The following is a 26604-nucleotide window of genomic DNA, read 5'->3' as shown; positions in this document are numbered from 1 at the left end:
GTCCTTCTGGACAAAGCTGGGGCTGTGAGGGAAGTCCAGGTCCTGGGTGCCAGAGGGAAGCCGGTGCCAGCAGCTGGGGGAGGAAGGCCTACTCTTGCATGAATTTCGTGCATTGGGCCTCTAGTAATTTAATAATAATGACAACTATAACAAGTAGCACTTAATGAGCACCTACTGTGCCAGGTATTATCTTAAGTGATTTACAATGCATTAATTTAATGCTCCGCAACTCACTAAGAGACAGATTCTGTGATTCCTATTTACAGATGAATAAACTGAGATGAGGATAGATGAAGTCTTCCTGCTTAGTTACACAACTAGAAGGTGGACCTGGCTTTAACTTCAGGCAGTTTTGGACTCCAGAGCCTACACTTCTAGCCATCTAATACTCACCTCTCTTTCCAATGATTAGACTATCATCTTTTCCAGGACAGTAAACTATATCACTTTTGTTCATCATTGTACCCCAGGATTGCATAGTGCCTGGTTCATAATAGGCACTCAATAAAGACTTGTTGAATGAAGAATGAATGAATGAATGCCAGCCATAATTTAAATTACCTTAGTATTACCATCTATCAAGCAGGCCTCGTTCACTTACCTAATTGTGTACTTATTCTTTTAGGAGAAATTTAGACATTATAATTATTGTGTCAAATTCTTGTGACTATATTCCTACACATATACAGGGAGTCCCAAAAATGTATACACACTTTAACAGCTGATAGCTCTATGTTTCTTTCTTTTCAGATTTAGGTGATTGGAATTAATAATTATTCCAAGTGTGTATACATTTTTGGGGGACACTGTATTTTTAAGGGAAAAGAGGTATAATCCCATGTTTTAGAAACTCATGTATAGAAAAGAGTCTGGAAAGGTTTTACCAAAATCTTAATGGTGATGCTGTTTTTGGTGGGTGCGATTACAGGTGGTTATTTTTCTTCTTTATAAAATCTGTGATTTCTCTATATTGAATACTTATTACTTCTATAATTTTATTTTTAAAGCCCTGGCTCAAATGAAACGAAATACCCTATCTCATGATTACCTTTACAAGATAAGTAAATGTGCCTTCTTTGTTTAAGGTCAAGATCCAAAGTCTAGGACAATGTATTGCACATAGTTGACCTTCACAGGAAGATGCACTATTGAAACCACCAATCACTTACCAACTTTGAGAAAAGTTTTTAGTTCCAAGGGTCGCAGCACTGGTTGTTTTTCTATACGACCGTAGGTTTCTGCTATGCTCTCTACTTCTACTTTAGGGCATTTAAACAGCTCATACGTCCCATCCCGGTTCTGGATAAAACTTCGGGTAATTTCCAAGGGCATCTGGACATGGAGACAATACCAAGAAAGGTGAGAAAGAAAAACTTTCAAAATAGACAAACACTTGGATGAGAATAGATTGTTTATGTATTCACTGTTCCTCATTAAGCACAACCAAATTAATTAAAACTTCCCCTTGTATTTTCAACTAAATCCTGTCAACAAATCTGCCTTGTTTTCCTTATACCATTCAAATCTTAGCTTTCCTTTTTTCTCTATAACTTTAATTTGAACCCCAACATCTTCATGTCTACAGGACCACTACCGGCATAGACCTGCTCTAAATTTGTTTTTTTCCCTTCCCCTACTTATCTGCTAGAACATTCTCCTAAAAACTCTATTGATAGCACCTACAGCTGACCTCACCATCCTGTGTGCTTCACACCATCCTTGGGACTGAGCCAGACAGAACTTGAACTGAATTTTGTCTTTGCCACTAAACAGCAGGGTGAGCATCTCATAGCCTGTTTCTCATCTGCAAAATACATGAATGAGGTGATACAGGTAAATAACGCCCAACAGATAGAAACTCAATGATCATTAGCTCTTTTCCCTCACTTGACTTTGCTTTGGGTTGCACATTGCCTCCCTAAACATCACTTATTCCAGGATAGAAGCTGCCTCTGTGATATCTTGCATTTAAGGAAGTTCCTCAAATGTCTTTAGTGCTAACATAGGCCTTTTATTCTTCTGAACATAACAGCTACCAAGCAATTTATTCTTCTTCTGAACATAACAATGTCTTGAAAATAAGCTTCTCTTAACACATCAAATCACATTATACTAATTTTCTACAATATTCCATTATTGTAAGAAAGGAAAACCCTCACATTTTCAGGGTCTTCTGGATAGAAATGTTTTAAAATATCTTTCCCTTGTGAAAAAGAACACAAACTGAGGGTCATTTCTCTAATGAGAACTAAATTGCAGTTTGGGGAGGAGCAATTAATTGTGCTAGGTCCATTAATTTCACAAATGGTGTATCATCTCAAATTATTTACATATTTTTTAGTTAATTTAGGGCTCACCATAGATAGATCATTATTTAATATATAGGAAAAATCATTCCTGCTTTCTGATCCCAAAGGCAAAGAAAAAGAATACTCCAATTTAAGATACCTTTTCAAGCTCCAGGGAATACCCATTAAAATTAGAGTCAGCACTATAAAGCTATGAATATTTCTGAATAATCTTTTTCTTTAATCTTTTATTTATTTATTAAATTTATTGGGGCGACGTTGGTCAACATGAACAGGTTTCAGTTGTGGGTGTCTATGTTACATTGAATAATCTCTTAATATGAAAAACAGAATTATCTTTGGTGTCTGTAACTCAAAAAATTGGTACAAACATACTTCCCGAACTTGCTTCCCTCTCTTCTCCTCTCTGCCCTCCCACTATTGTAGAAATAAACTCTTACCTCAGGGGTATCTAAGATTTGTTTAACTTGCAGGATATTAGTGATATGCCAGGTATACTTGGAAAAGGTTCCCAATGGCAGGGCATCTTTTCGAACAAAAGCTTCAATGTAAAAAGGGAACAAAATTAGCCTACCAAAACATAACGTTCTCTTTCCCTATTTGTTACCCAGTTTCTAGAGATTTCAGTGCAGTATTATTCTTTCCTTATAGAATCTCAGCAAATTCCAAAAAGAAATTCTAGAGGCAAATATATAATAGGGTTTGACATAAATGTGACAAATCAAGTGATAAAAATTTCTACTATATGAAGTCTCTGATGCTTCGAGATGCTACTTATTTCTGTTACCTTAGAAACTTGTTTTTTTGTTTCATAAAGCTACATGCAGACTCCATTATAAAACAACTTCTTACACCTCTTACAATTTAGATATATCATCAGAGGTCAAATTATAGTCCTTAAAATTTTAATTACATGGAGTTTAAGCCTGCTCACATGATTGCCATTCCAGTGCCCTACCTGCAGGATTATAAAGGGGTTCCACCGAAAGTCTGCAAAACTAGCTAAGGGATGAGTTAATATTAATGTATTAGGCCTAAAGTTTAAAATGGAAGAAAGAATCAACCTTGCTTGAAAAGTCAGGAAGACAAGCTGTGAAGACAAAGATTTTCATGGCTGTAAACACAGTGATTCACAGCTTGCATTATTCAAATACAGAATTAAACTTCAAACCGTCCCTATTATATAATCAAATAACAATTTTTTTAAAAAATTATTTTTTACTAATTTCAGAGAGGAAGGGAGAGGGAGAGATAGAAACATCAATGATGAGAGAAAATAATTGACCAGCTGCTTCCTGTACAACCCCTACTAGGGATCGAGCCTACAACCCAGGCATGTGCCCTGACCAGGGAATTGAACCATGACCTCCTGGTTCATAGGTCAACACTCAACCACTGAGCAACACTGGCCAGGCTCATCAAATAAATTTGTTGAAGAAATAGCATTGATTTCTAGCTGTCATTACTGAGTAATTCTTCCTCCTTTTCTCTCCCTTATTTCCTTTTGCTACCCAATAAGTATGTTGAGATGTCTAGTAGAAAGATGTTATGTAAAACCAAGAAATAAGTACCAGAATAATGTAATGATAAAGTGTTCCAAGCCTAAGAATAACTCTAAAATCTTCATCAAAAATTAGGAATCACAAAAAAATAAGTTTTAAGTGTGTGTGTGTGTGTTTAAATATATTTTTTATTTCAGAGAAGAAGGGAAAGGGGGAGAGGGAGAGAAGCATCAATGATGAGAGAATCATTGATCAGCTGCCTCCTGCACACCCCCTACTGGGGATTGAGCCTGCAACCTAAGGATGTGCCCATGACCTGGTTAACAGGTCAACACTCAACCATAGAGCCACACCAGCTGGGCAAGTTTTAGTTTTTGACACATACTGTAATATGCCTCCAAGAAGCCAGCCCAATAATGATTGGAGCCTGCAGTGCTTTTGTTGAAATTGATTCTTATCTAGAAAATATTAAACTTCTTGGTGGGCACATTTATTGCACTTCATTGTTCTTATACCAAATCTGTGCTTTCTGAATTGTTCCATTAACTTGCACTGGAATAAATATGGGGTTGCACTGAAGAATGTGATCATTATTCCAAGAGCTGACTGGCTAAGGCTTCACGCTCTCAGCATGCAGCTAGAAGTCCTAATCCTGAAAATTCCACATGATATTTCCAAACATAATTCCCTAAGGATAAGACATCTGTGGCTATTGCTGAAGAAAAAAATCCCATACCTGTAGTGGAGTTGGGAAGCCGTTTTTTTGTACTTCCAATAGATATTCTCTGTTGTAGGGCATCAAAAAAAGACTGAGGAATGTGGAACACCAGTGGCTCTGGTTTGCCTTTAGGAAATAAGAAGAAACTCATTCAGTTAAAATAGACCAAATTTTTATGCCAGAAATTTGAGAGCTCCTAGTTGGAGGCACAGTTACTTCAACTAAAAGTGTAATGTTGAAACTGTGTTCATTTGCACTCTGCAATGGCTACGCTTATGAAAGTATCTGGCAGCTTTGTTCAATGAATTAATGTTATAAGGAATTATCTATGTTGTCATAGTATTAAATCATAATGTCACTTCAAAATTTAGTTCTGTAGGATTTTTTTATAACTATGTTTTTATTGATTTTAGAGAGAAAGGGAGGAGGATAGAGATAGAACCATCGATGAGAGACATCAATCGGCTGCCTCCTGCACACCCCTTACTGGGGATTGAGCCTGTAACCCGGGCATGTGCCCTGACCAGGAATCGAACAGGGGACGACCTCTTGGTTCATGGGTCAACACTCAACCACTGAGCCACACTGGCCAGGCAGTTCTGTAGGATTTTTTTTTAAGTGTATATTCTGGGTAGCTTTAATTGGTAAAAAATGAAATTGTGATTTAAATATTACATAGTGTTGGGATTTGTTTTTATAAGCACAGGCTTTATGAGCCAATAAAACTATTTCAAAGTTTAAAAAAAAGAAGAAACTCATATACAGTGCAACAAAGGGGGAAAAAAAACTTAGTGGACTTTCTAATGTGTAGAGATAGGTGGAAGAAATGGAATTGAAGGACAGTAATAATTAAAAATTTCACTTTATAAAGAGATTTATTTATAAAAAGGCAAAAATAAGGCTTTGATTGACCTTTATGAGTCAAGCATTGTCACCATGCCTACTGTTGATCCCTTGAAATCATACAAAATATAGCAGATCCTTGTCATCAAAACCACCAAGGATAACTTTACAAATCCCCAATTTTGTAAACACCACCACAACACAAACTTTTCCTTGAAAGGGTATATGAAATAAGATGAGATGAGAACAATGAGGCTGAGTTGAGAAGGCAAACTTGATTTACTCCTGCTATCTCCAGGCACTTGGTATGTGCATTTATGTCTAAACAGTAACTACATGCCCTCCCTCAGATATTCAGGACCCAGAATGCCAGAGACCACAAAATTAGGAGACTATCTAATAAACACCAGTCTTTCTGAATATGATCTCAAGGCAGGTAAAATGTTTGAAAATACTTAACAAACCTTTAAAGAAGCTCACAAGACACTAGGTCAACAAAAGTCAACAGAATTTCAAGGGAGGCGTTGAAAGAGTTCTGAGTTTTTCTTAAAAAACTGTGTCCAAGAGGCTACCTAGCCTCAGCAGAGGGAAAACATCCAGAATCACGTGGATAAACAAACAACTTAAAGAATATCTCTTACAGAAAGACTCTTAAGGACAGTTCAGATGCCTTTTTCGAACAAAGGTCAAGCTAACACCACCAAAGATCATATCCCCAAGATCAAAGCTATCTACCTTTACTTATTATTTGTTCTGTTTTTCCTCTTCCATTTCTAAATTCATTTTGCTGATACTGCATTTAAATTACGTGAGTATTTCCTTCTTTCACTTAGATTTCTGCTTTTTGTGACCCAATGTATTTGGGAGTCAAGCCCAGTTATTTTTTCTATCAAAACAGAGAACTCGCCCTAGCCAGTTTGGCTCAGTGGACAGAGCATCAGTCTGCAGACTGAAGGGTCCCAGGTTCGATTCCAGTCAAGGGCACATGCCCAACAAAAACAACAACAAAAGACAACAACATAGAGAACTCTAGTCCAGCCAGTGTGGCTCAGAGGTTGAGTGTTGGCCCTTGAACCATGAGGTCAAGATTTGATTCCCAGTTAGGGCAGGTGTCCCAGTTGCAGCCATGATCCCCAGTAGGGAGTGTGCAGGAGGCACCTGATCAATGATTCTCTCTCATCATTGATGTTTCTCTCTCTCCCTCTCCATTCCTCTCTGAAATCAATAAAAATATATTTTAAAAAACAAAACAGTCCTAGCTGGTTTGGCTTAATGGATAGAGCATCGGCCTGTGGACTGAAGGGTCCCAGGTTCGATTCCAGTCAAGGGCACATGCCCAGGTTGCAGGCTTGATCCCCAGTAGGGGTCGTGCAGGGGGCAGCCGATCAATGATTCTCTCTCATCATTGATGTTTCCATCTATATCTTCTCCCTTCCTCTCTCTAAAATCAATAAAAATATTTAAAAAACAAAACAAACAAAAAACAACAACAGAGAACTCTAGCACAATTACTTTAATTTATCCTACTTTCAGCAACAGCCCAGTTGTGTGACCAATACTTACCATCAAACTGATAGTGCATGGTTTGATGGATGCGTTCTGTGACACTGGCCAGCCAGTCTTGGAAGGATAAGGTCACTTGTCCCTCATCTAACAGCTGACTGCAGGCTAGTAAAAAAAAAAAACAACACAACATTTTAGTAACTGTTATTTTTTCTTACAAAAGAAACAGTTAATTGAAGTTTGAAAAAGTTAAGGTGTTGGCACATAAAAAAAGAACAAGAAGCTGAAATTCAAAGAAATTAAGTAAGATAGAAGATTCTAGAATTTTTTTCTTTCTTTCTTTCTTTTTTTTTTTTTAATATATTTTATTGATTTTTTACAGAGAGGAAGGGAGAGGGATAGAAAGTTAGAAACATCGATCAGCTGCCTCCTGCACACCCCCTACTGGGGATGTGCCCGCAACCAGGGTACATGCCCTTGACCGGAATCGAACCTGGGACCCTTCAGTCCACAGGCTGACGCTCTATCCACTGAGCCAAACCAGTTAGGGCTAGAATTTTTTTCCAAAAAATTCATTTAGGAAAAAAGAAATGAAAAGCTCTGAGATATTAATAGGTTCAAGATTAGTAACCACAAAAAGTTTGCAGCCTTCAACACTAAACTGCAAAGTGAAGAATGGCCTTATATGGCTTTTAGAGATCTATAAATTAGTCCTATTTCGGATTAACATGTCCGTATGCACAGAAATATTCTATCCTATTCCTTCTCCTGAAATGTTTTCACATTTCTAATGCCATAACTACTATCCATTTGAAATTAAAATTCTCATTGGTAAATGCATATAGTGATAATTTAGATTAAAAGCTATTTTCTTTCTTCTTTGTGCCAAAGAAAGTGATGAGAATTTGTAGAAAACCTTCTACCTGATACAGTTGATCTGTTTATTTACTGACCTTCCAAAGACATTTATTCCTGGGATGTATAAGTTCTTAATTAGATTTGGTCTTGTATTATATTTATATATTGGTCTTCAAAATCAGAGTATGAGGGCAGAGACGATATCTAGTTTTTAATCACCCAGTCATATTACTTGGCCAACAATATCTTAGCAAGTATTCAATCAATACTACCAAAATTGAACTAAACTATTTTTACAGAATGTATAAGTAGAGGTTTATAAAAGGTTGATTCCCCAAATAGCTAAGCTTAATTATTCTCAGTAGAAAAGATATATATATATATATATATATATATACACACACACATATATATATATATGTATATATGTATATATATATAAAAATATATGTTATGTTCAAATTTAGTTATTCTGTCTTCATAAATTCAGAACAATAGCCATGCTATTGTTTTTAGGTATGTTTTCAAACTTCACTGACTGTGGAGAACCGATTATATTATTTGTCTTTCTCAACAAATATTTATCACTGAATAATTATAAACATGTTTCTTCTTCAACTTTGGATGCCCTAGCTGGTTTGGCTCAGTGGATAGAGCATCAGCCTGCTGACTGAAGGGCCCCGGGTTCAATTCCGGTCAGGGGCAAATGCCCAGGTTGAGGGCTCAGTCCCCAGTGGGGGGCATGCAGGAGGCAGCTGATCAATGATTCTCTCTTATCATTGATGTTTCTCTCTCTCTCTCCCTCTCCCTTCCTCTCTGAAATTAATAAAAACATATTTTAAAAAACAACAACTTTAAATCTCCATACTAAGTGCATGTGGCTAATAAACAAAAGGGAAAAATCTTACAAAATATCTCTACCAAAACATGTCAGAAATTTTTGTTGGATTTGTTACTTAAACAATACAATTTGTTGTTTTTTAATTTATTTTTATTGATTTCAGAGAGGGAGAGAGAGACAGAAACATCAATGATGAGAGAGAATCATTGATTGGCTGCCTCCTGCATGCCCCCTATTGGGGATCAAGCCCCCAACCAGGGCATGTGCCCTGACCAACAATCAAACTGTATCCTGGTTCATAGGTCAATGCTTAACCACTGAGCAGCACTGGCTGGGTTACAATTTGGTTTTGATCATGATTTGAGACCCATGGGACAGGACAGACTTCAGCCTCAGTGCCTACTAGTGTTTATCTTAACATTCCTTTGAGGACACCATGCAATGTTTCTTTGGATTTATTGTTTTTACCTTCTTTTGGATGATTTCCCACCTTTTTAGCTTATTCAGGGGCAGGGAAACTTACCCTGCCTTTTTAATGAAGAAGCAACCACAGGCTTTTTCAGGCCACTTTTCCTTAGATTACTGCTGAGTGCATCCTGGGGCAACAGTGAACTGTTCGTCTGTGCACCTAAACCATAAATCATTACAGTGTTTAATAACATGCCTGTAGAATATAAATAGATTCTATATTCATTTCTAAAGAGTCTAAAACATAAAAAGTCTTTGATAATTTCTAGGTTAGCTTTGATAATTTCTAACTTAGGATTAGCCTTTATATATAATATTTTAAGTTTCTGAAAATCTAGGAAAGTGGGGGGAACCAAAAGTGAAAGAGGAAAAAAAAATTTCGCTCATTGTTTCCACCTCTCAGACAATCACTATTAATTTTCTGGTCAACTATCTTCCTTTTTTCCCTATGAATAGATTATTTTGCTGGTTTTTGTGATTTTTAAGTAACGGTGATTTTACCAGGACTATGCTAGATTTAGCCAAAAAATAAATAAATAAAATTTTAAATAAACGAATTTTTAATGTATGTTTCAAATATAGCATGGGAAATAATTATATTAAAAAATTATTGTTTATCACAAAGTCAAGTTTGAGCATTCTGTACTTTGTCTGGCTACCTGAGTGACCTAAAAATTTCTCCAAATTCGATGGAATCATTTTTAGTGGTTGCCTGATATTCTAGCAAGTGGTTTTATCATGGTTTGTTTAATTATCCTCAGTGGTTGAGCTTAATTGTTTCTAATTTTTTAATATTATAAATTAGAGGCCTGCATTGGTGGAGTCCCTCGGCCTGGCCAGCAATTGGGGCTGATCAGGGCCGTCTCATCCAGTCTCGCCCAGGCCGGCCAGGGGGAGGGACCGCAGGAGTTTGGCCAGCAGCAGGAGGTTGGCTGTGGGAGCGCACTGACCACCAGGGGGCAGCTCCTGCATTGAGCATCTGCCTCCTGGTGGTCAGTGTGCATCATAGCAGCCGGCCAGTCATCAAGTCTTAACAGTCGCTTAGGCTTTTATATAGATAGATTAGAGGCCCAGTGCACGAAATTCGTGCATGGGGGGTGTGTGTCCCTCAGCCCAGCCTGCACCCTCTCCAATCTGAGATCCCTCTCACAATCCAGGACTGCGGGATCCCAACCACTCGCCTGCCTGCCCCCAACCACTCACCTGCCTGCCTGCCTGATTGCCCCTAACCGCTTCTGCCTGCCAGCCTGATCACCCCCTAACCACTCCCCTGCCAGCCTGATTGATGCCCAACTGCTCCCTGCCAGCCTGTTTGCACCTAACTGCCCTCCCCTGAAGGCCTGGTTACCCCTAACTTCCCTCCCCTGCAGGCCTGGTCACCCCTAACTGCCCTCCCCTGCAGGCCTGGTTCCCCCCAACTGTCCTCCTCTGCAGGCCTGGTCGCCCCCTACTGCCTTTCTCTGCTGGCCCAGTCACCCCTAATTGCCCTCCCCTGCAGGCCTGATCGCCCCCAACTACCCTCCCTTGCAGGCCTGGTCCCTCCCAACTGCCCTCCCTTGCTGGCCTGATCGCCTACAACTGCCCTCCCCTGCCGGCCATCTTGTGGCAGCCATCTTGTGTCCACATGGAGGCGGCTATCTTGTGTGTTGGAGTGATGGTCAATTTGCATATTACTCTTTATTATATAGGATAATGATAAAATGAGCATTTCTGGATAAAATGCTTTTCCTGTACCAAGCATTATTTCCTTAAAAATGATTATTTAAAAGTGGACTACTGCATCAAAGGGAAAGAACTTTACTGTTTGAATTTCAAGATTTCTTGGGAAAGACCAATAAGTAAACATTTAACAACAATCTCTACTACACACTGCTGCCAGAATTACCTCAACATGAAAATGATCGTGTCACTTTGTTTTTCTACCTTTCTCCAACTTCCCAGCACTAAAACTCCTGTGCATAATCACCTGATCCACCTTCGCAATTATCCCTATGAGTAGTAGTATTTTTCAGGTTCTTAACAGATAATCATGGCAATTTACACTGCACTAGCCATGCCAGAGAGCCTGAACTTCACCTCCTTTACTGTGGTCTCATAATTTTAAAAATATTTGCTAATTTGGTAGCAAAAAGTATCTTATTTTAATTTTTGTATTTCTAAAATTTTTGCATTTCACCAGTAGTGTATGAGGGTTCCTTTTTGGGGGCAACCAGGCCTGCAGAGGAGGACTCTGTTCACTATTGAGTTTGGAGTTTTGTCCACATTTGTGGACCAGGTAAAATTTTCTCTTTACTTAAAGTCTATGTCTTTTGACACTTATCTACTAGGGTACTTCAGCAATTTCATATTGATTTGTAAGAGTCCTTAACTGACAGTGGTATTATTACTTGTTATTTTCAAGTAACAAACTATATTCCTATATTAATGTAGAAAAGATAACGAATTTTGTCACAAGTTTTTAAAAACATTATATGGATGAAAACCTTGTAACACTGTCCGAAGGCAGGTTAAGGTTTAAGACTAGTCTGAATGTTTAAGGGATGAACAAACATATTCAATAATAAGAGCTGAGTTTGGTTTGATCTTATATTTAATCAGTAAAACCAATTCTTAGCTTGACTGGAGAAAGAATTATCACTGGAGGATATAATTTTTTTCAGGAAAAGAAACACATAAAAACTGATTCTTGTCATTGCTGAAATCCAGTGAAACACATAAAACAATCTCTAAAGATAAAACCATCATATAAACAAACCAAATAGCTTCTTACCAGATACTTCATCCTTTTTCCTCTTCTTCACCTTAGATGGAGTAGACTCACAAGCTGATACTGTTGATTCTGAATGGCAATCCAACTGGGGCACAATAATCTCTTTAAGACCTAAAATATAACATATTTCTGAATTATTAATATTACCCAGGAGGAAGTAGGGGTCTCTACTTAGAGAAAAATTAACTTATAAAAATCCAAATCCCCAAACAATGGAGTGATTGCCTACATTAAAAAAGTTCCTTTGAAGTGCAAATCAAAATGACAATGACATGTCACCTCACACCTGTTGGAATGGCTATTATCAATAAGATAAGAAATAACAAGTATTGGAGAGCATGTGGAGAAAAAGGAACCCTCATACACTACTGGTGAGAATGAAAACTGACAAAGCCACAATGGAAAACAGTATATAGATTCCTCAAGAAATTCATAGAGCTACCATCTGACCCAGCAATCCTTCTTCTGGGTACCTACCCAAATAATTTGAAAAGTTATTCATAAAGATATATGTACCCCTATGTTCATGGCAGCATTATTCATGGTAGCCAAGACATGGAAACAACATAAGTGTCCTTCAATGGATGATTGGATAAATATGATATGGTACATATGTACAATGGAATACTACTCAGCCATAAGAAAGATTAAAATACTGCCCTGACTGGATAGAGCGTCAGCCTGCGGACTAAAGGGTCCCAGGTTCGATTCCGGTCAAGGGCATGTACTTTGGTTGCGGGCACATCCCCAGTAGGGGGTGTGCAGGAGGCAGCTGATCGATGTTTCTCTCTCATCGATGTTTCTAACTCTCTATCCCTCTCCCTTCCTCTCTGTAAAAAATCAATAAAATATATTTAAAAAAAAAAAAAAGAAAGAAAGATTAAAATACTGACATTTGCAACAACATGGATGGATCTTGAGAATATAATGCTAACAAAATAAGATGGAAAAGGACAAAAAGCATATGATTTCACTCATATGTGGAATATAAAACTAAAAGCAACAAACAAAACAAATTCATAGACACAGACAACAGTTTGAAGGTTAACAGAGGGTAAAGGGGTAGGAGGAGGAAGAGGGTAAAGGGGGTCAAATACAGGGTGTCCCAAAAAATGTATACACACTTTGAATAATTATTAATTCCAATAGGTTAAATCTGAAAAGAAAGAAACATCAATTAAGCTAACAGCCATTAAATGTGTATACATTTTTGGGGAACACCCTATATTTGGGAGACTACTCTAAGGGTGGTGAGCACACAATGCAAAATACAGATGATGTATTACAAAACTGTATATTTGAAACTTATACAATGTTATTAACCAATGTCACCCCAATATATTTTAAAAATAGATTGTGGCCAAAACCGGTTTGGCTCAGTGGATAGAGCGTCAGCCTGCGGACTGGGGGGTCCCGGGTTCGATTCCGGTCAGGGGCGCGTGGCTTGGTTGGGGGCACGTCCCCAGTGGGGGGTGTGCAGGAGGCAGCTGATCGATGTTTCTCTCTCATCGATTTTTCTAACTCTATCCCTCTCCCTTCCTCTTTGTAAAAAAAAAAAAAAAAAAAATCAATAAAATACATTAAAAAAAAAAAAGAAATGAAAAGAGCCCTGGCTGGGGTGGTTCAGTTGGTTGAAGCATCCTCCCATGCACAGGAAGGTAGTTGGTTCGATGCCTGGTCAGGGAGCATACAGGAGGCAACAAATAGATGTATCTCTCTCACATTGTTTCTCTCTCTCACTTCCTCTCTCTCTTAATAATCAATAAAAATATGTTAACAACAAAAGACTTGATTTAGAAACTTTAAAGGTTTTCTTTTAATCCAGGTACTTGTTTTCTCCATCTTCAAAGACAATAAAAAAGTAAACAAGCCAAAATAAAAGGGAATATTTTTATTCTATGTTTTAGGGTATCTGTGGAAGAGTAAAAAAATGAAAGCAAAGCTAACTTTACTAGATTCATTGTCTCAATGAAAATGTTCAAGTCTCTTGATCATTAATTTCAACCAACCAAACAACTTTATGCAAGTGATGACTGGGATTAAAAGAAGGAATGCTTTTCATTTGAATTATCTGAAGGTCGCTAGGACAATCTCCAAATGCCATTAGTGGAACACTTTCATTGTCATTTTAGTAAAACAGAGTGTGTCACCATACCACCTACCGCTGGAATCAAAATTTAGGAAGTCTGAGAATTCCTGAGCCAATGTCTCATCACTGGCAAAGGCACAGATGCAAGCAAAGAAATGAATGCATCTCTGCGCTGCCTCATCCTTGGAGGCATTTGACTTGTGCGACTTCAGAGTCTGGCAGGAACAGAAGAAACGGCGTTCAGGCAAGCTTTTGGCATTGATTTTCTGCACAAAGGATGTATGCAAGTACCCCAAACTATGCTTCTGGCTCGCCTTGCATTTCACCACCAAAATGTTTTTAGTAATTCTCTGTACGAGCGGACCCGTGGGTTCTGTGGCCAACTGCCAGATGGTTTGCTTGGTTTCTGAGGAGGCCTGCATTGCATTAAGGACGGAGCTCTTTAGAGTCAGAGGGGTGGCCTCTGCCTGACAGTTTATTGCCAACTTGATGTGCTGGCACTGGTTTTCCACAACACCCTGGGTGGCAGCTTTCAGGCAGGAGGGGACATAACATCGTCCAGAGCTCAGCTGAGTGATGATCGTCCCATCTACCGTTTGGATTGTCGTCTCTGAAACACCTAGCTCTACAAAGCATCTGTAATCGGGGCCCCGGTCTCTTTGCCGCACTGAGTAGACCTGCAGATCAGAGCCTGTTATGATTTTGACAGCTTCAACACTAGGCTGCTTCCGTGCACCATAGCGGAATATAGTTCCACATGTCTTGTTTTTACAGCTCAGTCCCCGGGTTCCATTGTATGTGCCGCATCGGGGACACTTTCTTATTCCCCTCAATGTGGCCTTCCCCAAATCAGATAAGAAAGCTGGGACTTTAGTCCTCAGAGAGTTTGGTTCCATTTTTCATAGGCCCCTAGAAAAAGCAGTAAGTCCATCAGCATGAGTGTACATACACACACACAGAATTAAAATCACTTATGATATTTAATAGAGAAAGTGAAACAAAAAGAAGCTATCCAGGTGCTCTCCTTACCTGGAATACACCAGTGCCTTTTTCTTTTTCTTTCCCTCTTCCTTTACTCCACTTCCTCCCTGCCCCAGACAGGTTACCATTAGCTTCCTCACTCCCAAGCTCCAAAGGCCCATCCTTTACCTCTATAACTTGTTCCCTAAGCTCATTTCTTCTAGGAATTACTTCTTCTACTCTGTGATTTACCAAGTAAATGTTCTCTTACAAAAAAAAAAAGAAGCTATCCACTATCTTCAAATTGTACCCTCAAAAACATCAATTTAAACCCTCAAACAGCCCTAGCCTGTTTGGCTCAGTGGATAGAGCGTCGGCCTGTGGACTGAAAGTTCCTGGGTTTGATTCCAGTCAAGGGCACATGTCTGGGTTGCAGGTTCGATCCCCAGAAGGGGGTGTGCAGGAGGCAGCTGATCAATGATCCTCTCTCATCATTGATGTTTCTATTTCTCTCTCCCTCTCCACTCCTCTCTGAAATGAAAATATATTTAAAATAAATAAACCCTCAAACAAAATAAAAGTGAAGATCTCTATAGTTTTAAAAACCAAATGTAACAATTGAAGCATTTCTTTAGGTTCAATCCTGTTTCATAAAACAACCTAGATTAGTTAACCTAATCTGTACATGCACAGATATTTAACTTAAGCAAGGACTGGAGAATGGAAAAGGTTAGCTCTTTCCCTTCCACCCTTCCACATAACACCCAGCCCAATCTTACCTGTTTCAGTTGCCAGAGCATGGGGAAAATGGTGTGACCTAAATTCATAAGACCTAAAAAGGTGTTTCATTAGTTTGTGATAGTCATAGAGGACAAGCGAAGACATAATCATTTACACAGTAAATGTTACTGCTTAACCCAAAGACTTCTGAAGTTTGAACTCCATAGTATAACAGTGCAGACATTCGGCATCCTCCTGCCCAGTGTTTCACAAAGAAGATTCCCTCTGCCTTATGTGGAGACCTTGGCAGTCTATAAATAAAACAAGAAAAAATACTAAAGTTTGCAAAGATAGATGATTCTTTCCTCCAGAATACGAATCTAAGTCTTTCACAAATATTTGAGAAATATTTGACAGAAATTGTTATGGAAATGATTGCTTTGTACTTCCAATTGCAAGAAAATAGTGTGAATGGCACTACACAGGGAGTTGTCAAGAACACCTAGAGCCCTAGCCGGTTTGGTTCAGTGGATAGAGCATCCGCCTGGGGACTGAAACCTCCATATACTTACCCACTAGATTATGCAATGAACATTTTACTGTATTTGCTTTATTACATATCTATTTATCCATCCCCTTCGTCTTCCATCAATCCCTCTTTTTTTTTTTAAATATATTTTTATTGATTTCAGAGAGGAAGGGAGAGGGAAAGACAGAAACATCAATGATGAGAGAGAATCATTGATTGGCTGCCTCCTGCACGCCCCCCACTGGGGATTGAGCCCGCAACCCGGGCATGTGCCCTTGACCAGAATCGAACCTGGAACCCTTCAGTCTGTAGGCAGACGCTCTATCCACTGAGCCAAATCAGCTAGGGCCATCAATCCCTCTTCTACTTTGACTCATTTCAAAGTAAGTTTCAGCCATCAGTTTAGTATGCATATTATTAAGTAAAGTTCAATATTTTAAATGCTTTCTTAAAAAGGTAATTTGCATCCTAGCCTGTGTGGCTCAGTGGATAGAGTGTCGGCCTGCAGACTGAAGAGTTCCGGGTTCGATTCAGGTCAAGGGCATGTACCTTCGTTACAGGCTCCTCCTGGCCCGGGCCCTTATCAGGACGCAACCTATCGATGAGTCTCTTTCACATCGATATTTCTGTCTTTCCCTCTCTTCCACTCTCTCTAAAAATCAAATATCCTCAGGTGGAGGATTAAAAAAAAACAACCCACAGGTAATTTGCTTGTGATTTTGAAATAGACTCTTAGCATTGCTTTCCCCTCCTTTCCTTCTACATCTTCTTAGTCCACTGATTAACAAGTTGAAAGGTACAAATAAGAAAAGTCCAAGAATGCCCATCTTTTCACTGGTGCTATAAGTTAATCCCCCAACTGTAATATTTGCTTACTGAGTATCCACTGAGTGGATAAAGCTTTCTGAAATATGGTCTTTAGCAGGATTTCTTAACCTTGGCACTACTGATATTTAGGTCTGGGTAATTCTTAGTTGTTAGAGGAGTATTCCACACATTGCAGGATGTTTAGTAGTACCCACTAGAATTCAGGGGTGGGCAAACTTTTTGACTCGAGGGCCACAATGGATTCTTAAACTGGACCGGAGGGCCGGAACAAAAGCATGGATGGAGTGTTTGTGTGAACTAATATAAATTCAAAGTAAAGGAGCAGAGGGGAGAGCAAGAGAACCGGATAGAACAGCCGGATCTGGCCCGCGGGCCGTAGTTTGCCCACGGCTGCAGATGCTAGTAGCAATCAACATCCCCTCCCCAAGTTGTAAAAAAACAAGAATGTCTCCAGATATTGCTAAATGGTCTCTGGTGAACTAAAATCACTCATAAAAAACTACTAATCTAGCCAAAACCGGTTTGGCTCAGTGGATAGAGCGTCGGCCTGCGGACTGAGGGGTCCCGGGTTTGATTCCGGTCAAGGGCATGTACCTGGGTTGCGGGCACATCCCCAGTGGGGGGTGTGCAGGAGGCAGCTGATCGATGTTTCTCTCTCATCGATGTTTCTAGCTCTCTATCCCTCTCCCTTCCTCTCTGTAAAATATCAATAAAATATGTTTAAAAAACAAAACAAAAAAAAACTACTAATCTAGAGACATTAGCATGTTTACACAGAACTGCCTTCCCAGGTCAATAAATTTCTTTAGTAGGTATTCTCATTCAGCCAAACATGGGTTCAAAAGTCAAAAGATGGAGGATTTAATTGGCCCTTTACCACCAATTATCTCTGTGACTAAGACTTTTAACTTTTGAGCTTCAGGGTGTTTTTCATTTGCAAAACAGAAAAAGTTAATATCTATGAAAGAGCTTAGCTGAAAACTACACTGATATTATTTAAATGGAAAAACACACAACTTTGCTCATTAAGGCAGAAACTGGTTTGCCATACATGTGAAGCCTTAAGATGCTACGGTTTTTTAGCATCATCATGGGAATTACACTCTTTTATTTTTCTCTTTTACTTTTTTGATTATGCTCTGTAGAGGGCAATTTGTTAGTATCTTTCAAAATTGCAAATGCACATTTCTTTTTGAAAACCTTTTTTTTTTTTTTTAGTATATTTTATTGATTTTTTACAGAGAGGAAGGGAGAGGGATAGAGAGTTAGAAACATCGATGAGAGAGAAACATCGATCAGCTGCCTCCTGCACACCTCCTACTGGGGATGTGCCCGCAACCAAGGTACATGCCCTTGACCGGAATCGAACCTGGGACCCTTGAGTCCGCAGGCCGACGCTCTATCCACTGAGCCAAACCGGTTTTGGCAAACCTTTTAATTTTGAAATAAGTTTAGGTTTATAGAAAAGTTACAAAGATAATACAGAGGGTTCCTGTATACTCTTTATCCCACTTTCCCAAATGTTAACATCCTAATTACCATGGGACATTTGTCAAAACTGAAGTTTTAACATTGGTACAATACTATTAATTCTATCTACTACAGACTTTATCTGGATTTCAGCAGTTTTTCCGCTAATGCCCTTTTTTATTTTTTTAATACATTTTTATTGCTTTCAAAGAGGAAGGGAGAGGGAGAGAAACATCAATGATGAGAATCATTGATCGGCTGCCTCCTGCACGCCCCCTACTGGGGATCAAGCCCACAACCCTGGCATGTGCCCTTGACTGGAATCGAACCTGGGTCCCTTCAGTCCACAGGCCGACACTCTATCCACTGAGCTAAACCGGCTAGGGCCCTAAAGCCCCTTTTAAAGAATAAACTTATATAGAATAACTTCACATTTTCAGAAAAGTTGCAAAGATAGAATAGAGACATTTTTCAAAACTAAGAGGTCAACATTGGTACTTTAAGATTAACTAAACTCTAGACTTTGTCCTTTTTTCTGTTCCAGGATCCAATTCAAGATACCACATTGCAGTTAGCCATCATGTCTCCTTAGTCTTCTCAGATCTGTGAGTTTATCTTTTCTTATTTTCCACTAGAGGCCCAGTGCATGAAATTCGTGCATGGATAGGGTCCCTAGGCCTGGCCAGCGATCAGGGCCGATCTATGGGGCAACCAACAGGGTGATCCGAGGGCCCCTGCTGGCACCCACCTTGGCTGGCCTGGGGCCTGTGGGCCATGGGCAGCTCCTGCGTTGAGTGTCTGCCCCCTGGTCGTCAGTGTGAGTCATAACAACTGGCTGTTCCACCAGTCGCTCCGCTGTTCAGTCTATTTGCATATTAGGCTTTTATTATATAGGACTAGAGGCCCGGTGCATGAAAATTAGTGCACTCAGGGGGTCCCTCAGCCCAGCCTGCGCCCTCTCACAGTCTGGGAGCCCTCAGGGGATGTCCGACTGATGGCTTAGGCCCGCTAAGCCACAGTCTGGCCTCCCTCTGCGGGAGGCGACTGGGTAGGCCGGTCAGGGGATGGCGCTGGCCGGCAAGTGGCCGGCCCTGCCCCCCAATCGCCTTCCCCTCCCTCTGCCTGCTGGCATGTGCCTTGGCTGGCCTGGCGCCGCCTGCTCGCCGGCCCTGTCCCTTGCCGACTGGTTGTTTCACGGTTCGGTCAATTTGCATATTACGCTTTTATTATATAGGATAATCTTGGCAATTTTGAAGAGCGAGGTGTTTTACAGAGTATGTCCTTCAATTTTAGTCCATGTTTTCCCTGCATATTCCTTTTAACCCAGAATTTATCTTACAGCCCTGGCTGGTGTGTCTAAGTGGTTAGAGCATTGGCCCTCGCACCAAAGGATCATGGGTTCAATTCCTGGTCAAGGGTACCTACCAGGGCACATACAATAATCAACCAATGAATCCTAGCCAATTTGGCTCAGTGGATAGAGCATCGGCCTACAAACTGAAGGGTCCCGGGTTTGATTCTGATCAAGGGCACATACTTCACACTGATGTTTCTCTCTCTATCTCTCTCCCTCATTCCACTCTCTCTAAAAATCCATGGAAAAATATCTTTGGGTGAGGATTAACTGAAAGAAAAAAGGTTTCTGCCCTGGCCTGTGTGGTTCCTATGTGGTTCAGTTGGTTGGAACATTGTCCCATGCATCAAAAGGTAGTGGGTTCAAACCCCAGTTGAGGAATGAGTGGTAGGCGATTGATGTTTCTCTCACAGCAATGTCTCTCTCTCTCCCCCATTTCTCTAAAAGGAAAATCAATTTAAAAAAAAGTTTAAAGGTTAACAGAGATTTGTGTTTATTAGTTTTTACATTTTGAGCCATGTAAATCTATGATCTTTTTAAAAATGTAAATTTTTAAATATTTAGAGATAAAGTCATGTTATAAAATGATAATGTAAAAGCAGACTCCAGCCCTAGCCAGTTTGGCTCAGTGGATAGAGTGTAAGCCTATGGATTAAAGGGTCCTAGGTTTGATTCTGGTCAAGGGCACATGCCAGGGTTGTGGGTTTGATCCCCGTAGGGGGCCTGCAGGAGGCAGCCAATCAATGATTCTCTCTCATTTTTGATATTTCTCTCTCTCTCCCTTCCTCTCTGAAATCAATACATATTTTTTTAAAAAGGAAAAATTGTGAACAAAAATTATCATTAAAAATACCATACTCATTCTGTCTCACTTTCTATACTTAAATAAATTCCAGGCAGATAAGTACAAAAGGTAGAACTGTTAAGATAGAATTAAAAAAGGGTGAGAATTAAAAAAATATTTTTTAAGGATATCAGAATGAGGATAGCCTAAATGACACAAAATCCCTTTCTGTGTCCACAAAATACTGATTAAAATTTTTCCTACTGTACTAGTGTTTTTTAAAAAAACCTCTTTATTTTTTTAAATATATTTTTATTGATTTCAAAGAGGAAGGGAGAGGGAGAGAGAGAAAGAAACATCGATGAGAGAGAATCATTGATTGGCTGCCTCCTGCACACCCCACACTGGCGATCGAGCCCGCAACCCGGGCATATGCCCTTGACTGGAATCGAACCCAGAACCCTTCAGTCCGAAGGCCGATGCTCTATCCACTGAGCCAAACCAGCTAGGGCAAAAACACCTCTTTATTGAGGTATATTTTACATACCATAAAACTCACCCATTTAAGTGTAGAATTCAATGATATTATTAAATTTATAGATTGGACACCCTTCACTACAATCCAGTCTTAGAACACTCCCCGAAAAGATCCCTCTTGCTGTTTGCAGTAATGATTCCCATCCCCAGGAAATCACTAATCTGCTTTCTGTCTCTATAGATTTACCTTTTCTGAACATTTCATTTAGATGGAATTATAATATGTGGCTTTTAAAAGTCTGGCTTCTTTCACTCAATATAATGTTTTTAAGATTCCACCACATTGTAGCATGTATCCATACTTCATTCCTTTATATTGCTGAATAGTAGTCCATGGTGTAGATATCATTTTGTTTATCCATTCACCAGCTGACAGATATTTGGATTGTTTCCAGTTTTTTACTCTTATGAACACTGCTGCTGAGAAAATAAACATGCAAGTCTTTGTGAAGACAAATGGCTTCATTTCTCTTGGGTAGATACCTAGAAGTGGAATTGCTGGATCAGATGATAAGTTTCTGTTTCACTTTTTAAGAAACTGCCAAACTGGCTGTATCATTTTACATTCACACAGGCAACATATGAGAGTTCCTGTTTCTCCACTTCCTGGCCAATCAATACATGTTACTGTCTTCTCATAGCCATTTGATTATAGTGTGTTGAAGTGGCATCTCACTAATGTTTCACATGCTCATTTAACCATGTGTCTATTTCTTTTTTTAAAAAATATATATTTTATTGTTTTTTTACAGATAGAAACATTGATGAGAGAGAAACATCAATCAACTGCCTCCTGCACACTCCCTACTGGGGATGTGCCCGCAACCAAGGTACATGCCCTTGACCGGAATCGAACCTGGGACCTTTCAGTCCGCAGGCCGATGCTCTATCCACCGAGCCAAACCGGTTAGGGCAACCATGTGTCTATTTCATTGGGGGGAAATCTATTAAAATATTTTATCTAAGCCGAAACCGGTTTGGCTCAGTGGATAGAGCGTCGGCCCGCGGACTGAAGGGTCCCGGGTTCGATTCCGGTCAAGGGCATGTACCTTGGTTGCGGGCACATCCCCAGTGGGAGATGTGCAGGAGGCAGCTGATCGATGTTTCTCTCTCTCATCGATGTTTCTAGCTCTCTATCCCTCTCCCTTCCTCTCTGTAAAATATCAATAAAATATATTTTAAAAAAAATAAAATAAAATAAAAAAATTAAAAAAAATATTTTATCTAAGACCTAGCTGGTTTGGCTCAGTGCATAGAGCATCAGCCTGTGGACTGAAGGGTCCCAGGTTCAATTCCCATCAAGGGCACATGCCTGGGTTGCAGGCTTGGTCCCCAGTGCGGGGGCGTGCAGGAGGCAGCTGATCAATGATTCTCTCTCATCATTGACATTTCTATCTCTCCCTCTCCCTTCCTCTCTGAAATCAATAAAAACATATTAAAAATATTTTATCTAAGAAAGCCCCAAGCCCTGACTGGTTTGGCTCAGTGGATACAGCGTTGGCCTGCGGACTGAGAGGTCCTGGGTTCGATTCTGGTCGAGGACATGTACCTTGCTTGCGGGCATGTCCCCAGTGGGGGGTGTGCAGGAGGCAGCTGGTCGATGTTTCTCTCTCATCGATGTTTCTAACTCTCTATCCCTCTCCCTTCCTCTCTGTAAAAAATCAATAAAATATATTAAAAAAAAAAGAAAGCCCCAAATATTTTATCCATTTTAAAACTAAAACTGATATTTGCTTACATAAAAATGAAAAGTTTCTGCATGTCAAAAATTACTATAAGCAAAGTCCAAAGATGAAAACAAACTGAGCAACAAAAGGAGACTTGTACACTAAAAACTATAAAACATCGTTGAAGGAAATTAAAGACCTAAAAAAAATGGAAAGACATCCCATGTTCATGGACCACAAGACTTAATATTAAGATGACACTACTCCCCGAAATGATCTACAGATACCATGTAATCCCTATCAAAATCACAGATACTCCCTCCTCCCCCAGAAATTAACAAGATGATCCTAAAATTCATATAAAAATACAAGGGATCTGGAAGAGCTAGAATAATCTTGAGAAAGAAGGATAAAGTAGGACTCACACTTCCTGATTTTAAAACTTACTACAAAGCAAATTAAGACAATGTGGACAGAGAAGGAAAAATACTGTATGATATCACTTCTATATAAAATCTAAAAAAGCCAAACTCATAGAGAATGGAATGGTGGTTTCCAGGGGCCGGGGAGTGGGAAAATTGGGAAATATCAGTCAAAGGGTAAAAATTTCCAGTTATGATTAAGTTCTGGGGATCTACTATACAGCATGGTGATTACAGTTAATAAGACTGTATTATATACTTGAAAGTTGCCAAGATCTTAAATGTCCACACCACAAAAAAGAAATGGCAATTATGTGATGTGATGGAGGTGTTAGCTAAGGCTATGATGGCAATCAGTTTGCATATGCTATTCCCTTTCTCCTCCTCTTCCCCCACAGGTGTGCATCTCCTAAACTCTAAGGGACCCCACAAGATTTGCAACCAAGGGAGCAATGGGCAGCAGCAGCTCAGCTTGCCCGGGCTAACCCCCGGAACCTGTCTCCAAGACCCCTTTTCTCTGACTTCCCAGTGAGCTAAGGCAACCCAAGCTAAGCTCTCCTGTTACTTCTTTTATGCTAAGCCTTTCCTTGTTTCACTGTCTCCAGGACTCGGATTGTGAAATCTTTCCTACGCAAAGTCCAAGAATACACACTACTGGCTGGCCTTGCCAGACGTGCTCAGAGCCAGGCCCCCCATCTGGTAACAGAGAGTTACATTTCACTGTTTTCTAATATTTGAATTTTAAACATGTACTAGTATCACTTATTACAGATTCTATATTGAAAGCATAGTCAAACAAGTTAACACAACTTGTAAAGAACCTGTATTTGAATCCTGCCTATAAAAGGGTGTCTCAGCAAGATGGTGTAAAGGGAATAGTGCCGGAAGAGCTAACCCATAAATGCTCCCTAGAAGGTGGGTTGCCATTCAATTACTATTTGGCTGTAGAGCTATACATCTTGATGGATGCCACTTAATGCTTGTGAAGCACACTAAGGGAAGAGAACAAATGATCACCATGAATAAAACATAAAACTTACTAATGTTTACTAAGTACAAGTTAGCCCTTCCCATGCATTTTCCTCACGTATTTCTCACCATTGTGGATGAAAAAGGAGCCACACACTAAAGCAGACAAGCTCCGGGGAGGCCGAAGGCCTTACAAACTCAGAACACCTAAAGAAACCACATAGGATGGTCTGAAATTTAAAATTCCTAACTAAAAGTGAATGTCCTAGACCTAGGCCAATATCTTCCTTTTAAAAAAATATTTTTTTATTGATTTCAGAGATGAAGGGAGAGGGAGGGAGGAACATCAATGATGAGAATCACTGATTGGCTGCCTCCTGCATGCACCCTACTGGGGATTGAACCCACAACCCAGGCATGTACCCTTGACCGGGATCAAACCCGGGATCAGTCCGCAGGCCGATGCTCTATCCATTGAGCCAAACCAGCTAGGGCCAATATCTTCCTTGACAAAAGGTCCATCTTTACCTTAACTGAGCCTATTGTGAGTTTTGGGGGGGCTGGAGGGGAGGGTTTGTTTTTTGCCTACCAATAACATACTTTTGAAATGTCAGGTTAATTTCCTTTTTACAAACCCCTCAGGGCATAATTCTCCCACCAGAGCAGGACACCACAGAACCTCTCATTGTTACCATTATCATGTTAAGTGTTAACTATCCTGTACAAACCTGTGTAAAAGAAGTAAGCTATTTATTTATCAAATCCCAGAGATTTCCCAGCTTTGCTGTCTACCACCTCCCTAATCTATCAACAATGAATTTCATGTATGCCCCTTACATCTTTCCCTTTGATGCTAATGTATAAAATAAAGTGCAAAACTGCCATTCCCTGGAGCATTTTCTCAACCCGTTGAGATTTTGCTTCTTGGAAATTGTTTGGCTCAAATAAATTCATACAAATTCTTCCAGATTTGGATGTTTCTTTCATTAACACCATAATCCTGTGAAGTAGGTACTAATGCACTCATCTTTAGAGAGGAAGAAATTGACTCAGAGAGAGCAATGCTGTGATGAATGTCTCACAGTCAACCACCAGATATCCTAATGTGATTTCGGAATCTGATGGATTCCTTGACAAAACACAAATGAGAGGAAGGGGCAGGCCTAGCAGCCAGAACTCCCGACTCATGGTCCAAGGTGCTTCCATTAGCCCTGCACAGCGTCGAATACCGCAGAAAGGCCAATGGAGAAATGCAGAGTCGTGTCTGGGAAGGGGGCGTCCTAGACTGTACCTCCTCCTGGATTCCGGGACCCAGCCCGCCCCCCACTCCACCACCCAGGGCCTGTTTCCCGGCACCCTCCCCCCGCGAGGGCTCACTTCCGGTTCTAAGTAGGCCCAAGCAGAAGCAACACCTGGCTCGCACCCTGCTCCTTGGACACACTCTCCGTTGGGATTCTAGGCTCTACACCCGTTCCACCGCCGCCCCCGCCTTCTGTCAACACGGCACCCTTACCTGCCCTGTGCCCCTACCCCCCACCTCGCGGCCCCAAGGCCCCAAGCTGATGACCGCCCTCACCTCCTCTCTCTTCGCCTGCCGCGGTCTTTTACAAACGCGGCCAAACTGTTCGCTGTAACGACAGTCGTTATTGGTCAGAGCCGCCCATGCGCGGTGAGTGCCCGCCCACCTCAGTTCGCATTGTCTGATGGGAGTTGAAGTTTCCTCCTCCTGCAGGCTGCTGAGAATTGCTGCAGAACACGCCACAGAATCTGCGCTTAGCTGGGGAGATTTACTCAGGTTCTTCACTGGGCCTGCAGTGTTTCTGGTCGACCCTCCTAGATCGGAAGGCACTGACAGCTCTAGGGCTGGTCTGGACTATTCCAGGCCTGTGAGAGTCCTGTTTCTGAGTAGAGTTCCATTGGTAATGATGAAAAAAAAAATATCATCTTAGAGTTCCATTGGTAATGATGAAAAAAAAAAATCATCTTTTCTAGGTCAGTGGTCGGCAAACTCATTAGTCAACAGAGCCAAATATCAACAGTACAAGGATTGAAATTTCTTTTGAGAGCCAAATTTTTAAAACTTAAACTTCTTCTAACGCCACGTCTCTTCAAAATAGACTCGCCCAGGCCGTGGTATTTTGTGGAAGAGCCACACTCAAGGGGCCAAAGAGCTGCATGTGGCTCGCGAGCCGCAGTTTGCCGACCACTGTTCTAGGTTATTAGCAGATATCGGCTGAGTCTTACCGTTTTATCAAAGGAGGTCTTGTTCAACAAATTATGCGCTCTATCACTTCTATGTTTATATTAAGCTATCTTTTTCTCCCTTAACTATAGTCTGACATATTATTTTAACGTTTTCCCTTATAATGAGTTTGAAATCGGCGTCCTACATCCTAGTTCTGGTCCTTGAGATCACAAAGAATAAATATAAATGCTTTTTGTTCGTGAGTGAAGATCGCTCCT

General features: G+C 40.3%; 1 protein-coding gene across 3 annotated transcripts in view; it reads right to left on the bottom strand.

Annotated features, from left to right (window-relative positions):
* Positions 1-25779, bottom strand: part of LOC308257040 (uncharacterized protein C2orf42) — a 30635-nt gene extending 4856 nt beyond the window's left edge. The window contains exons 1-10 of one of the 3 annotated variants that reach the window (XM_080685807.1): positions 25718-25749; positions 21271-21566; positions 15641-15892; positions 13975-14810; positions 11813-11923; positions 9098-9202; positions 6936-7040; positions 4548-4655; positions 2750-2850; positions 1170-1332 (exon numbers count right to left, since the gene is read on the bottom strand). In XM_080685807.1, coding sequence (XP_080541933.1) covers positions 1170-1332; positions 2750-2850; positions 4548-4655; positions 6936-7040; positions 9098-9202; positions 11813-11923; positions 13975-14797 — 1516 coding nt within the window. In that variant the 5' untranslated portion in view covers positions 14798-14810; positions 15641-15892; positions 21271-21566; positions 25718-25749. Of the gene's footprint in view, positions 1-1169; positions 1333-2749; positions 2851-4547; positions 4656-6935; positions 7041-9097; positions 9203-11812; positions 11924-13974; positions 14811-15640; positions 15893-21270; positions 21567-25717 lie in introns of all 3 variants that reach the window. The other 2 variants (XM_080685808.1, XM_080685806.1) reach the window with 2 other exon arrangements.
* Positions 25780-26604: the final 825 nt, after the last annotated feature.

Source organism: Plecotus auritus, assembly GCF_963455305.1.
Source record: "Plecotus auritus genome assembly, chromosome: 8".
Classification (NCBI taxonomy): Eukaryota; Metazoa; Chordata; class Mammalia; order Chiroptera; family Vespertilionidae; genus Plecotus; species Plecotus auritus.
This window is presented reverse-complemented; position numbering and strand designations above follow the sequence as displayed.